Raw genomic sequence first — 14,295 nt, 5'->3', positions numbered from 1 at the left:
CCTGAGCTGGGGGGTCTGCCCATGGCAGGGGGTTGGACTTAGCAAGATTTTGAGGTTCTGTGATTCAATGAACTGCAAAAGGGAATGCTGCCATCACCTTGATGCACCTCATACACAAACATTGCAGAGCTTACTGAGTGGTTGGGCAGCCCAGTTCTGCTCTCTACTCTGCTTCATAGTGACAGCTAAGAAGCCCCCGCAGACACACCTTATTTCAGCCCACCCTCACTGAAGCCCTTGGCACAGGAAACCATTCCCTGCAGATTCATTATACCCATATCTGCACTTCCTGGGAAGGGAATCGCAAGGACAAGCAGCTGGCAGGACACCAATCACATAAGGATGAGTGGCACAAAGGTGGAGGATGGGGTTGTCCTGCTGCATCACCCACCGGAAATAAACACCAAGCCACCGAGCCAGACTCTTGCTTAGACCACACCATTACAAGTTTTACTTCTTTATGCAGCAGCAAGTAAATGGGCAGAGGAAATATCATATTCATTTTGCAACCCACAGATAATGAATCAGCTTGTACTTTAAGAATAAATTCTGCTTTTCTATTTGCAGAAAAGAATCAACTGAGGCCAAACTATTTTATGCAGCCCATGATTCCACAGTACAGGTCAGTGATGTCTCCTTGTGTCCTGCTCATTACATAAGCATAATTGCTCCTGCAAGTGACATCTGTATTAACTGACTTATTATTCTGAATTAAAATATGACAGTACAGCTTCAGTTTGTCCAAACGGTACCTGGAATCAAAGACCATATTTAAGGCTGAAACACAGCACATGACACCCAGGAAGACAGACAGATGGACAGAGTTTCAAATGCTACTACCAAGGAAGTTTGGTTGAATACTTTTCCCATTTCCATTTTAATAGAAGAAAAATACATCAGGGAGCGCTATGAGAAATGCACCATTCACATCAGCTTGGTGGCCACCAGTGGCTCAGCTGTAGGGCCAACTCAAAGTTCTGCTGCTTACAGTGGTAGCAGAGGGATGGGTTAGAGTAGAATTTGACATCTGCAGATTGCTGTAGCTTCTGCTATAATGAATAATACTTTAAAAGTACTCTTTGAATTCTTATAAGGACTAATTTACAGGGGTTGTTTCAAATTAGAAAGCTAGGTTGTATGTGTTAAGGAAAGTCAGTTGAGAGCAGAAGCAAAACGTCAATCAACAGACTTGCATACATCACCTTCTTAGAAAGCCACGCACTGGGAAATCTCCATTTAGCAAGTAGGAATCTTAGACATTGCATGTTACAGGATATTCTTACAGAAGTAATAAAGAAGAAGAACTGCAATAATCTTCAAATTTGGACTAGTATTCAAAACTAGGAACCCCAGATTGGACTTCTAACTTGGAAAGTTTTGGGGAGCGCTAACAATCAACAACACTAGAGCTGTCTGAAAAACATGATGTATCAGCTCATATTCAACCTTTAAGATCTGAAATTAAAACAAAGATGATATGAAGACTAACCATTAAAAATTAAACAAAACCAGACATTTCTGGATGATACAGAGCAAGAAATAAAATCCTATCAGTGACATGTATTTCAATTAAATTTGCTATAACATGAACACTAGAAAAGAGTAAAGAAAAATGCTAAATCAACGCAACACTGTGTACGGATCATCACATAAATTAATTTCTAAGGTTGCAATGCAATAGTCAGAAAGTAAATCAAAACTCAAATGAGTTGTACTGCTCACAACTATTTTGATTAACAGTTATAATTACAGAAAAAGAAATGAGAATTCACAGGTAAACTGCAGAAACCTTTCTGGGAGTTTCTATTTTTATTCAGTTTATTACTCAGTTGAACCAATAAATGCGAGCATTTTCAAAACGTTTCAAACAACTGCACTCTACAGCAAACCCTCTGTTTTTAGATAAATAAACAACCTTGACAAAGAACTTTCTCAACAGAACAGTACACAAGAGAAACTGTGCAGCCCTCCTCATACTGCTGGATGAATGTGGATACCATTCAACCATCACCGAAGATGAACCACACCATTTCCAGGCTTAGTCTGCCTTGGCCTTTACTGAAATTTGTTCACAAGTGTACCATGCAGATGCTTGCCTACAAGATCTGGACTGAAGTTTCATCTCACAATTATCACTAAGCAACCACAAGATGGGAACAATCATTAGTCACCTTCACCTGGGACTAAGTTTTATCCAAAGAAATCTAATTGAAAAGCTTTACACCCTCTTTTATCAATCTTTCGATTCGGCCAAACCAATAAAAATAGCTCCTTCTAAAAGGAGCCTAAGCAAATAAGAGAATTCTTGCTGCAAACTGTTGTCTGTAAAGGAAGATGAGAGTTCTGAAATCAAACATTCTCATTTTATTTTTCCTCTTTTAACAAAATTACTTTGAACTCCTAGTTTTAAATTATGACTTGCTTGTTTGTATAGGCTAATTGCCATTAAAAAATGTTAGCACCATGACGAAATTCTATTTCATTCATCAGTTAGAAAAATCAGAGTAGGTCCTCTCCATTCTTTAGGAAATGTCCTCCTGCCCAAGCACAGGGGCCTCCACAGGATGCAGTGTGGAGATCTGCTTCACCAGGGTCCTCCCCACTGTCTACCTCACGTTTCTACCCTTTCTCAAGTATGTTCTCCCTGAGGCGTCACCATCACAGCTTCAGAGGTCAGCCCTTCACTGTGGAGGGGCCACTGGAACTGGCTGCCCTGACTTCACCTCATAAAGGAGCCCAAAAGGTCCCTGCCAGCACCTGAACACCTGCAATCAATATAGGAAGATATTTATGGATCAAACCAGCAGCTGAAAAAAAAACCACGCTGGGTTGCCAGATGAGTGATCTTCATGTGAAGACTGATGTTGGATAAGCACACCACTGGATCTCTCTGCTTACATTTCTGCTTAACTAAGCAGCACAATGGTAGCCATCTCCTGCTGCCAAACATCCACCTCCCCTTCAGAGCAGGCGTGAAATTACGCAAGAAAAACTTAGCCTCTTCCTCTTTGTGGTAGTTTTCATATATACTGAACTTGACTGCAGATCAGAAATTCTTCATGGTATAAAGAAGGCACTGAATAAGGATAACAAAAATATGGGCTCAACTATAGGAAAGAAGGAAGAAAAGTAATTGAACTTAGATGCAAGACACAGCAAAACCTGCACTATATTCCATTTTTCTATAGATCCCACAGCTATAATAGGAGTATCTTTGACCTTGTACAAACTGGTGGAATGACACAGAAAAATAAAGAGATGATAAAGAATGAAAAGATGTACTGAAAATAGCAAAAACTCAGTTGGTATGATGTGTGCTTCCCATAAGCTGTTGAAGCTTATATTTTCAAGATGGGAAATTTTAAACCACTGCATTTAAAACACCATTCTGGGGGCATGCATGAATGGCTACTCATTCTATATTATATCTGTTATATTATATCTGTATATTATTTATATCTGTATAAAGTCACAACATTTGGCAATTCCCTTCCAACCCAATGCAATCAAAGCTTGCTTTCTGTCCCAATTCAGACTTTCCTCTTGCTGCTTGCAAGACTGCAAGACTGAGATTTTTAAGATTCTCTCTCCTAAGTTTCATTTAAATTTATTAATTATACATCTATACATTTTTCCTTTAGCCAAATGAATCTTTTTTTTTTTAACATCTATTCTGATGGAACGCTTTTAGAAACATAAGTAACTGGATCACTTTTCGGCACCTCATCAATGAAAAAAAAAATTATGATCCTTTATTATAACAATAACTAAATATTCTTTATCCTTTGCACCTCCTAAGAGAAGGCTAACACCTGTGTTACTCATTGAACCTTCAGTGTATCCATTCTAGTTTTAATTCTTATCTCTTTAATGTTGAGGAATAGAAAGTATACACAACATGCCATACAAAGTCTCTTCATATAGATATATTAGTATTTGTCTCATTAAGAACCATAATGCAAAAGATCACATCTGCCTTTTTCACAGTTGTACATGAGCAGCTAAGCCTCCCAATTTTTCTTCTGCTAAATTAACCAGATCTTCCTCCTCTCCTGCTTCTGAATTAATAAACCCCCACAAAACTTTTATGGTGTATAATCTGCCTAAGGTGCACTAAGTTTCTTAGTATACTATTCTATTCCAAATTACTTCTTTTATATACTCCTGAGGGTTATCATTATTTCATGCAATCTTGTGCTCTGACTACCCTAATTATTGGCAATATTTCAGAGCTCGCCCTCATTTGAGGCCAAGATCATTACTGTAATTGCTAAAACATATTGGTCCTAAAGCAATTACTCGGGAAAAAAAAAAAAAAAAATCACCCCCATGAGATGATTCCTTATTGAATCCACAATTAACTTCTCTAATAACCTCCCTTCCACTAGGGAAGCTATAGACTTTCCTTGTGGTGCTGCACCTCAGCAGAGTATTTGATTTAAATATGTCAGGCCATCTAATTTTTAGATGAAGATATGCAAAACAATCAGGTTAATCTGCTAGCATCTTTGAAGTCTAGACTGCACTTTATGTTATTTACCTCCATTTTCAACTACTTTCCTACAAAAAATTATGCAGGTGTGGATTAAATATTCCATTTAAGTTCCAGTCACAGCATCACCCCTGATTTGAACAACTTGTTGAAAATAGTTACAGTCATTCCACTGTTTAGCTAAATGATTTTTCTTCTCTCTCCAAGCAGGCCCATTCTCTTTTTGTTCTTTTCACACCTATTTTTCTTACCTATTTTTCTTCATTCTTCCACTGTATTTCAATTTGTGACCATTTAACCACAAAATCCTTACCATAATGCTATACAGAAAAGTGGACTCACAGTAAACCTAGATCTGTAAGAGTATTACTCTCTTGTTGATCTAGTGACTACATGATGACACCCAGGACAATATATATATAGGCGTACTTACATATCCTTCTAAACTTGTCGTATTTTCATCAGTGTTATTCCACCAAGCATCTGCTAACAAATGGTCCTAGACCTCACCAGTAGATTAAATTCCCATTTTATTGCCCATATGCCTGGCAGTACACCAAGATATTTAAGATGGAAACAATATTCTCCTGAGCTTCACAAAATTCCTTCTCTTGCCCCAAGCCTGTCCTTTGCTCAGCTGTCATTGCCTGAGCATGGAATACCAATACAGAGGGAATAGTACAGAGTCCAACTGAGAGGGGCTCTCATTCATTGATGAATTCACTTGAGAGAGATACAATTTCATAGCAAAAACTAGCTAGAAAATTATAACAGCTACTGGAAATTGTTCATTATTTCTAATATTCTTCAAACATATTAAACATCTACAGAAAGAAGTAGCTTTTTCTGTCAGATCATTTTCTTCAATAAAGCTTATCAAATTTAACCGCAGCTTAAGATATCCACATCCTTTAACCTTGTTTTGTTCATATAAAATCTTTCCAATTACTTTTAAGACAAATAAAATAAAGAAATAAATAAACAAGCAGTCACAGAGTTATCCCTGGGAGTGGAAGGCAGAAAAATCTACAGTAATTATGCAAGTCACATTGCTTAATAAACTGTGGGAGTCATTTGGATACTATGAACATGAAGGCTGTAGCAGAACCTGATTAGAATAAAATAGTATTAATTAAGCCTCATAATATTCTGAAAACAGGTAAGTGATGTGATTTTACAGAGATGGCACAAATTGATTTACACAATATCAGACTAACTCAGGGGAATGACAATTTCCAACTAAGTGGCCTACAGCTTTCAGGTGGGTTTTATCTGCAGGATACACACAAGATCAATCTTCTCCTAGATAAGAAAATATTTTTGTTTCACATTGCTGAAGCATCTTTACTGCCCTCTGGTGTGCATTTCAACAGTAAATATATGAATAAACTGAAAGATTATTGACACTGATCTGAATACAAACAGTTTCAGCTCATTTTCTTGACTACTTCTAAACAAGCCTTCAAGTTGGCTGGATGAGCAGGAGATACAATTTAAATCTCCACGGTATTTATCGAACCAAAGCACATGTTCAAAAGGTCAGTCTCAGCAAGTGCCATAAATATAAGTGTTAACGGAAAATAAAGAATTTTGCTCATTGTTATTTCAATTGGCACTGTGAATTCAGTTTTCCTCACCTCTAGGAGTCTTTCCTGTTTGACTCCATTAATTCTACTATATTTTTTTCCCCTCAAAAAGAAGAAAAAAGACTTTCTGAACTATTTCTACTTTCTCATCAATTTTGTCTTTTCACCACTCCCAACAAAGGCCTTTTACTAGAATGAGATATACCCTCTGTGTTTCTCCCACTGCTCACAGTCTAAGTCATCCCTTCCTTGTCTTCTCAAAATCCCCCTAAGGAATCTTGGGGCACAGTTTCATATACCTTGTATCCGATACAAAATTTGGTCCCTGCACTCCCATTTCATCTCTTGCATGCGTACAGCCTTAAGGAAAAACAGAAGAGCAACCTGAACCAGGAGAAAGCTATTGAATTTTATGTCTGGGTGATGCTTCCGTCATATCAGTGACTAACTGTCACAGCTGGGAATTTCATGATTATTAGATTTGATGCAAAGGAGGCTGCATGGGCCAGAGCAACCTCAGGGAGAAGAAGTGGGAAGTTTTGTCAGCAGCCCAACATGACAATGAATCATTTGTAACAACAAATTTTCGTCTAAGATTCTCTGTGATTCTGCCAAGTCACAAGTTCTGTTTTGAGTGCCCCAGGACAAGAAAGGTATTGACATAGAGTGAGTCCAGCAGACAGCTACCAACACGATCAGGGAGATGGAGCACATGGGAAGAGACCTGGAAAGCTGGTTTTGTTCAGTTTTGTTCTCTAAAATGATCCAATGAGAAAGCATAGGTAGCACAGAGCCAAACTCTTCACAGGGGTGAAAAGACAAGCTGCAGTGGATGTATGTCAAATCACACAGGATTGTAACTCAGTGCAAGGATTTATTTATTTATTTTAATCACAAGGGTATTCAAGCTCTAACCTAGGTTCTCTACAGAGGCTACAGAATCTCCATACATGGAGATACTTCTAACTCAGTCCTGAGCAACATGCTCTAGCTGAGCCTGCTTTGAGCAGGGGCAGGACAAGATGATCACCAGAACTCCCTTCTAACCTACGTGAGTCTGTGCATCAAGAGTTTTCAAACAATTATTCCAAAATGATTCATATGGCATTTCGCCTATTCAAAAGAGTACTAGAATCAGAACTTCAGGACTCAAAGCACTGCAGTTTGTACTAGTACAGCATACTTTTTGTTTTTTAAAAAAGAGTATATAGCCACATTTAGGGAAAATACTCTATCTACATCACAAGCAGTGACTGAGGGAACAGTTTTGAGACACCACTATACAGTTGAAACATTTCCAATGCAAATGCAGATCCAAACACCACTGCCTCTCACAGCTGACCAAAACCTCCTCCAGAGCTCAGGAGTGCTGCTTCTCCCCTTACTGCACACCGCAAAGCACGGGCAGACCAAAGCCTGCCCACTCAGGCAGATACTGCCTCTCCCATCCAACATGAAAGAATAAGGTACCTAACCTAGTTGATCCCTCCAAAAGGCCTACAGGATTGTAGCTGACAGAACCCTGGAGCACAATATGGCCTCCGTAAGCAGCAGGGTGTCTCTCAGACCAAGCCTTAAAGCTCAGCACAAACTAAGCCATCTTCCCTGAGTTGTTCGGTGGGGAATCAGCACAGCAGCACAAACCTGTCTCCCAGCAAGGCTGTGATTCCTGTTCTTCGTGGCACCAGGCTTCTTTTGGGCCTACATGTGCATTCAGACATATTTTCATGAGGTTACACCGCATTCACCATGAAAACCAGAGTTCTGTTACCACTGCAGGTAACACTTACAGCTAATGTTGCATTTAAAGACACGTGTCTAACTCCATCCACAACTATCTCTGGCATAAAACCACCATACTGCCAAACGGACAGAATCAGAGAATGGCCAGGGTTGGAAGGGACCTCAAGGATGATGAATCTCCAACCCCCCTGCCAAATGTAGGGCCACCAACCTCCCCATTTAATACTAGACCAGGCTGCCCAGGGCCCCATCTAATCTGCCCTTGAACACCTCCAGGGACATCCACAACCTCTCTGGGCAGCCAATTCCGACACAGACAGTGGGTCGGGAGCTCCAGGCCCAGCAGCAAAGCAGTGCTCCCTCGGCGCGCTCACACCGAGCTACTTACAGCCCTGGTCTCGTACAGCACCAGCTTCTGCACTGAGCTGATCAGAGGGGCGGCGGTCGCCGCCGGCATGGCGGCCCCGCAGCGCTGGGGCCTCGCCCCGGCCCGGAGTCGCGGCGGGGGGCAGAGGGGAGGGTGGCCGCCCGCCGGGCAGGCAGTTAGCAGCTACGGGAGGACTGCACGAGAAGGAGACACTGCAGGGCCGGAGACAGCGGCACGGCCCAACCGGCGGCACTGGCAGAAGGCGGAAGGGCCAGAGCAGCGCCGCGCAGGCGCTCACCGGCCGGCGATACAGCGCCTGCGCTGCCGCCGACGGCTGGCGGGTCTCAGGAGCAGCGCGGGACCGATCCTCGGGGCGGCTGGGCGGCGCGCCGGGAAGCAGGCACCGCACCGGTAGCCCCGCAGGCGGGCGGTTCAGCACTAAGGACAGCTCCGGGGAGAGACCCGCACCACTCTGAGCTCCGATTTGGCGGGGCGGAAGGGAGACGGGGGCGGGGCTATCCGGACGGGGCGGGGCTCTCCTGTTGCCGGGTGACGGGGACGCACACACGTGATGCTGCCGTGACAACCTGGCTGCCCCAGGATTGCTGGGGAGGAGAGAGCCGTGGCACGGCTGTTTGGATGGTGAGTGTCGGAGCTGCTTTAAAAACGGCTACAGACAGTTGGAGAGGCAGGAAGAAAGAAGCTGTTATTAACATTCATATGGCAGCAGCTGGAGATGGGGGTGTTCCAATGGTGGTTCTGCAGAAGCAGCTCAAGAGCTTATACGAGCTGTGTGTATCGACTGAATGCTTTTCCTCCTTATAGCAACTTTTGTTACTGAGCAATTTGCCTTATCACATTATTATTTTTAAGTATCTGCCTTTTTATACATATGTGAACTATATTTTATAACAAGCTTTTTTTTCTTCCAATCTCAGATAACTTATGGCTTCCCAAGAAGAAAAACAATCTCAACCCTTCACAGACATCTTTGATGAGGATGAAGCTGAAAAATTCTTTCTGTTGTCCAAGCCCACATGCATAATGGTCCTTGGAAAGCCTGTAAGATGTCCAATAGAAATTAACTGTTTTCCTTAGATACACTGCTAGCAATTTTCCTTCTCTTTTCAAAAGCATTAGTGTAGGGACACTGCAATAAAACAGGGGGCTACTTTTTCATCTTTTCTACTAAGCAAATTCTGCAGATTGAGGTAAAGATTCTGATCACATCTAACGAGGCCAATTTTTTTTCCTCAGTGACTACTCAACTACTCAGGTGTGCTAGAAAGTGGTATTCCTGTAATGAAAAGGCACGTATTGGGAAATATCCAAAATACTAAAAGTTTTCCTAATGGCAACTGGATTGTCTTTATGTTATTTTACTGTTCTAATTTTTACTAAATTTGACAGGTTTAGGTTAGATATTAGAAGGAAGTTTTTCACCCAGAGGGCAGTGACACACTGGAACAGGTTGCCCAAGGAGGCTGTGGATGCCCCATTCCTGGAGGCATTCAAGGCCAGGCTGGATGTGGCTCTGGGCAGCCTGGTCTGGTGGTTGGTGTCCCTGCACATAGTGTGGGGGTTGAAACTCGATGATCATTGTGGTCCTCTTCAACCCAGGCCATTCTGTCATTCTATGACAAAGACATAAGTAGGCATGAAAGAACCTTCAGATTGATATACTGACTTACAGACATGCAATGGGATATTAAATATTTTAATGACCTTTAACATACTTATATGCTATGCAATTGGGAGTAAACTGAATTCCATCTTGCTGTCCTGATGAGCTGTGCTGTATTAGAATTATAATTCAAGATTTCTCTTTAAAAATAATTTGCAGTCTCTTTGATTTAGAAAAAAAAATGATACTTCGTGATTATAAAGTTCTCAGATTTCTTCCTCTCAAGTGTAGAGTATTTGGGGGGTGTTTTACATTATCTTTTTAGTGTGCTGAAGTAGGTTCTAAAGAGGTGGAAGTCTGCCTTATGTCTGAATTGAACCTGATAGGCACTCAAGCGTACCACTGGTGCTCTGTAAGCTGTTTTAATGTCCCTGTCTCTAAAAGTATCGTCAGAGCACTCCACTTCCATTGTGAACACAATGTTCTCAAGCAGCTTTGCGTGTGATTTTATTAGGTACCATAACACAGTTTGAAATGACCACACAGAAATTTTTGGAGAAGTGATGTGCACCTACAACCAACCTACCCTTCAGTGCAAATTGACCCACCAAAGCACACCCCAAGTCTCTCTGTCTGGACCACACCAGATAGTAATGTACACCCATCCTGCATTTTGCGTTTTGCTAGTACATATTATCAAAAAACAGTGGCAGATCATATCATGGGAAATGTCCATAGAGCTGAGATGCAGATACAACATTTCCTTTCTTCAGACTTCTTTCACCAGACTGAAAGGCTCCCAGTCCTTAGTGTGTGTATAGTTATCTATTATTTCTACAGCTTGGCTCCAGCATAATGCTCAGCTGCAAATCTTTCTTATGACTAAAAGGAGAAAGAAGCCAAGGAGTTGTTCTCCAATTGGATGAGATGCAAGCATCACAGTGTGAGAGCATCAGGTTATAGCTGAAAAGTGAACCTCAGTCAGCATGAGACTTTAAAATATGCATTCAGATCTGCAGAAAACTAGAGTGGTCTGGCTTGTCTGGTTTAAATAAACCTCAGTCTTGTAAATTTCTATGGAAAAAGTAGCTTCACATTTTTAGAGACTGAAAACATAAAATGCTCATTGAAAGACAATGCAAAAAACAGGTAGGAAAGATTCTCTTTTGAAATCATTGCATTCAACAAATGATTGATATTAATACTAGACAGATATACAGTTTTTAACAAAGGGTTGGAAACAAGGATTTTATCTGTATCTGAAACAGATTTGTGGAGCAACTAGGGCAGTTTTTATATATTCATTGTTTTAGTAAAAGAATACTATCTGTATGTCTCTTAGAGATAACTGAAGAGATTTTCATCATAATTTGCTTTGGGACTGAAGATAATAAATTTCAGTGTTACAGCTTCTCACAGGAATTTATGGGCAAATCATAGCTGAGCTTTAAACAGAATTACTCACTAACAAAGTTAGTACTGTTACTTTGGAGGTACTCAACTGCAAAGGGCAGTAGTCATGATTAGCAATGCTAGGAAGTGTAAAATAAATTGTATTAAAATGAATGTTTATGTTTTTCTAGTGCATAAGTCAGAAGTCCCAGTCCTGATGGCTGATTTTAACTGTTTTTATAACATTTTTCTTTTTAAGGGTTCTGGAAAGAAAACATTAGCTAGAAAACTAGCACAAGTATGGAAATGCATTTTAATAGAAGGTAAACATGCACTATGTTTGGAACGTTGTATTAAATTCATTATACCTTTTGTTTTAGGAGATACATGTAACGTGACAACCAACTTACATCCTCAATCCTGTAAAGGGATTCATGTGATTCTTTTAGTTAAGTGGAGGGAGATGATTGAAGTCCAGGGAGCACAGAGATTTTCTGAAACAAACCATGAAAAAATAGAAGGATCTTCCCTTTCTGTGTTTGTCCTGTGCCTAATACAGGGTGGGGGTGGAAGGGGGGAGGAGGGAAGGGGCATTGAGGTGGCAAGGAGGAGGGATGTACTCCAAGAAACAGAAGCATAGTTTTTATATCAGTGTAAGAAATCATGGAAGGAATGTAGTTGGCACTTTCAAATTTCTAAAACAAAAAATCCCAATGGTTTGCTTCAGAAGTCACAGCTAAGCTCTCTGATTATGCACTAGAATACAAGATACAATTTCATCTGAGGTTGGAAGGGTCCTTAATGCCAATCTGGTTCCAACCCACTGCTGTGGACAGGGCTGCCAGCCTGCAGCTCAGTTGCCCAGGGTCCCATCCAACCTGGCCTTGAATGCCTTCAGGGATGGAGCAGCCACAGCTTCTCTGGGCAGCCTGTGCCAGCCTTACCACTTCTGAGTAAAGGATGGTAACGTCTAACCAGAATCTCCCGTTTCAAGTTAAAGTTATTTCCCCTTTGTCCTGTCACTCTCAGACCATGTAAAACGTCATCTCCCTCTTGTTTATAATCTCCCTTCAAGTACCAGAAGGCTGCAATGAGGTCTCCCCACAGCCTTTTCTTCTCCAGACTAAATAAGCCAAGCTCCCTCAGCCTGTCTTTGTAGGAGAGGTTATCCAGCCTCCTCAGGTTATCTTAGATTAGCTCTTCATCTCGCGTGTGCCTTAACATGTCTTCCAGGTGGATCTGCTTCATGCTCTTCCCAGACACAGACGTGAGGCTCACCAGCCTGTAGTTCCCCAGGTCTTCCTTTCTCCCTTTCTTAAAAATGAGAGCAACGTCTCCCTTTTCCTAGTCGCCAGGGACTTCACCTGAAAGCCATGACTTTTCAAATATATTGGAGAGTGGGTTGACAACCACAGAATTATACATCTAATTGTATAAAAATCTGATTTGATGGGTTAACCCTGATATTATGAATTAACCATTTCAATATCTATTTTCATTACATTTTTTCTTTGAAGTGTACCCTCAGTATTTTTAACTATTCTAATAGAAGCCCTCTAGTGGACATTGTAACATTTCATGTTTGTGTGAATATAAATGAAGTATCTTTATCTTATTTTGAAGGCTTTGGATTATAATATGAAAAAAATAAGTATGAAGAAAGCAATTTTTACCTAAGTAAATATAGAATTTTTAACTAACGAGATTGATTAATACCTGGTCCAAAACATAGGTTAGACTAAATTCAAAATGAATTTATGAATTAAGCCGACCCACATTGCTCAAATGTACTTAAACCAGTATTAATAAATATCTACCAAGTTGCTTTTTAAAAATCTTAGGCAGTCTATTGTGGCAATATAATCTTTGTCATTTTAAAGTTTTTGTTAGTGATCACTGTAAATCTCACTTACTGCATTTTCATGTCCATTATTTAGTTATTTGTAGTAAATTCAGTAGTAAATTCAGACAGCATCTTAGCTTTTTTTGCTCACTATGCTTCTACTAATCTTTTTTACTGTGATATATCCACATGTGTACACACACACACTTTCCTTCAACATTTGCTAATGGCTTGTTTTCACTGTGAATATGAAAAAAATTCAACATGCAGAATCATAATTTAGCTCAGAAGGGAACTTTAGACATCACAGAGTATCACTAGAGTGTCAACCAGAGAAGACTGCTCAAGGATATGTCCATTTGAGTGTGAAATATCCCCAAGGGGTGAGACTCCACCATCTCACTGAGCAGCACTTTCAAATGTTTGACCATTGACATAATCATAATCAACCCAAGGGTACAGAGATAGCTGATTTAAGCAATTGCATGTATGTGTGTTTGTATGTATGAAGGTATATATATGTGTGTGTGCCTGCATTGATGTATCTGTATATAAAATAAATTTTATGAATTGTATTAACTTTATTCTATCTGATGTGCTTCTGCAGCTTTGGAAGTAATTCAAATGAATATTCATGAAGAAACAGAATATGGGCTTAAGGTAAAAAGTGTAATCTGACTGTAAATTTTGTCTCATTCTTGGCAAATATACATTGTATAAGGCTATGTTTTGCATTTTACCTTAGTGTCAAGAATTGCTTTTCAAAGGTCAAAGTATTTCTGAAGAACTTGTTACAGAAATGATTCTGAAAAAGATTGAGTCACCAGAAGTTGCACATTTTGGTAAGTCTACTTATAGCCTGAACTTCCAAGAATAAGCTGACCACAATTTTGTCAAACTTTGCATCTTTTATGGCTCAAATATATGTAATGGTATGTTAGACTGTAGCCCTTTGGTTGTGCACCTCAGGTTGTGGAACATCTCCAAATAGAGAGTGTATTTAATGATTATTTTTCCAATATCATAGTTCAGAATGCATCATTCCAATCCAATGTTAAGTTCATTTTGAGAAGATGAATGTTAAGTGCTGCAATCACTCTCATTGGATAGTGGGATAGTTTCATTTGAATATAAAGTTGTGGGATTTAACGTACAGAATTTTGGCTTGAATACTTTTGTAACAATAAATATATAAATAAATACCAGCGAAATATTTTAAACATTTAAGATATTGAAAAAGAAGGAAAA

General features: G+C 40.1%; 2 protein-coding genes across 2 annotated transcripts in view; one reads left to right on the top strand and one right to left on the bottom strand.

Annotated features, from left to right (window-relative positions):
- The window catches only part of FIG4 (FIG4 phosphoinositide 5-phosphatase), a 60,965-nt gene extending 52,520 nt beyond the window's left edge, over positions 1-8,445 (bottom strand). The window contains exon 1 of the mRNA XM_042825998.1: positions 8,210-8,445. Within this exon, the coding sequence (XP_042681932.1) occupies positions 8,210-8,278 (69 nt within the window). The 5' untranslated portion in view covers positions 8,279-8,445. The remainder of the gene's footprint in view (positions 1-8,209) is intronic.
- A 302-nt stretch (positions 8,446-8,747) lies between these two features.
- Positions 8,748-14,295, top strand: part of AK9 (adenylate kinase 9) — a 57,367-nt gene continuing 51,819 nt past the window's right edge. The window contains exons 1-5 of the mRNA XM_042811820.1: positions 8,748-8,830; positions 9,127-9,250; positions 11,464-11,527; positions 13,655-13,707; positions 13,793-13,889. Of these exons, the coding sequence (XP_042667754.1) occupies positions 9,134-9,250; positions 11,464-11,527; positions 13,655-13,707; positions 13,793-13,889 (331 nt within the window). The 5' untranslated portion in view covers positions 8,748-8,830; positions 9,127-9,133. The remainder of the gene's footprint in view (positions 8,831-9,126; positions 9,251-11,463; positions 11,528-13,654; positions 13,708-13,792; positions 13,890-14,295) is intronic.

This window comes from Centrocercus urophasianus, unplaced genomic scaffold, assembly GCF_019232065.1.
Source record: "Centrocercus urophasianus isolate 14NV4802_14NV808 unplaced genomic scaffold, USGS_Curo_1.0 seq_10, whole genome shotgun sequence".
Taxonomy (NCBI): domain Eukaryota; kingdom Metazoa; phylum Chordata; class Aves; order Galliformes; family Phasianidae; genus Centrocercus; species Centrocercus urophasianus.
Note: the sequence above shows the minus strand (reverse complement) of the source record. Positions and strands in the feature narration are given on the sequence as shown.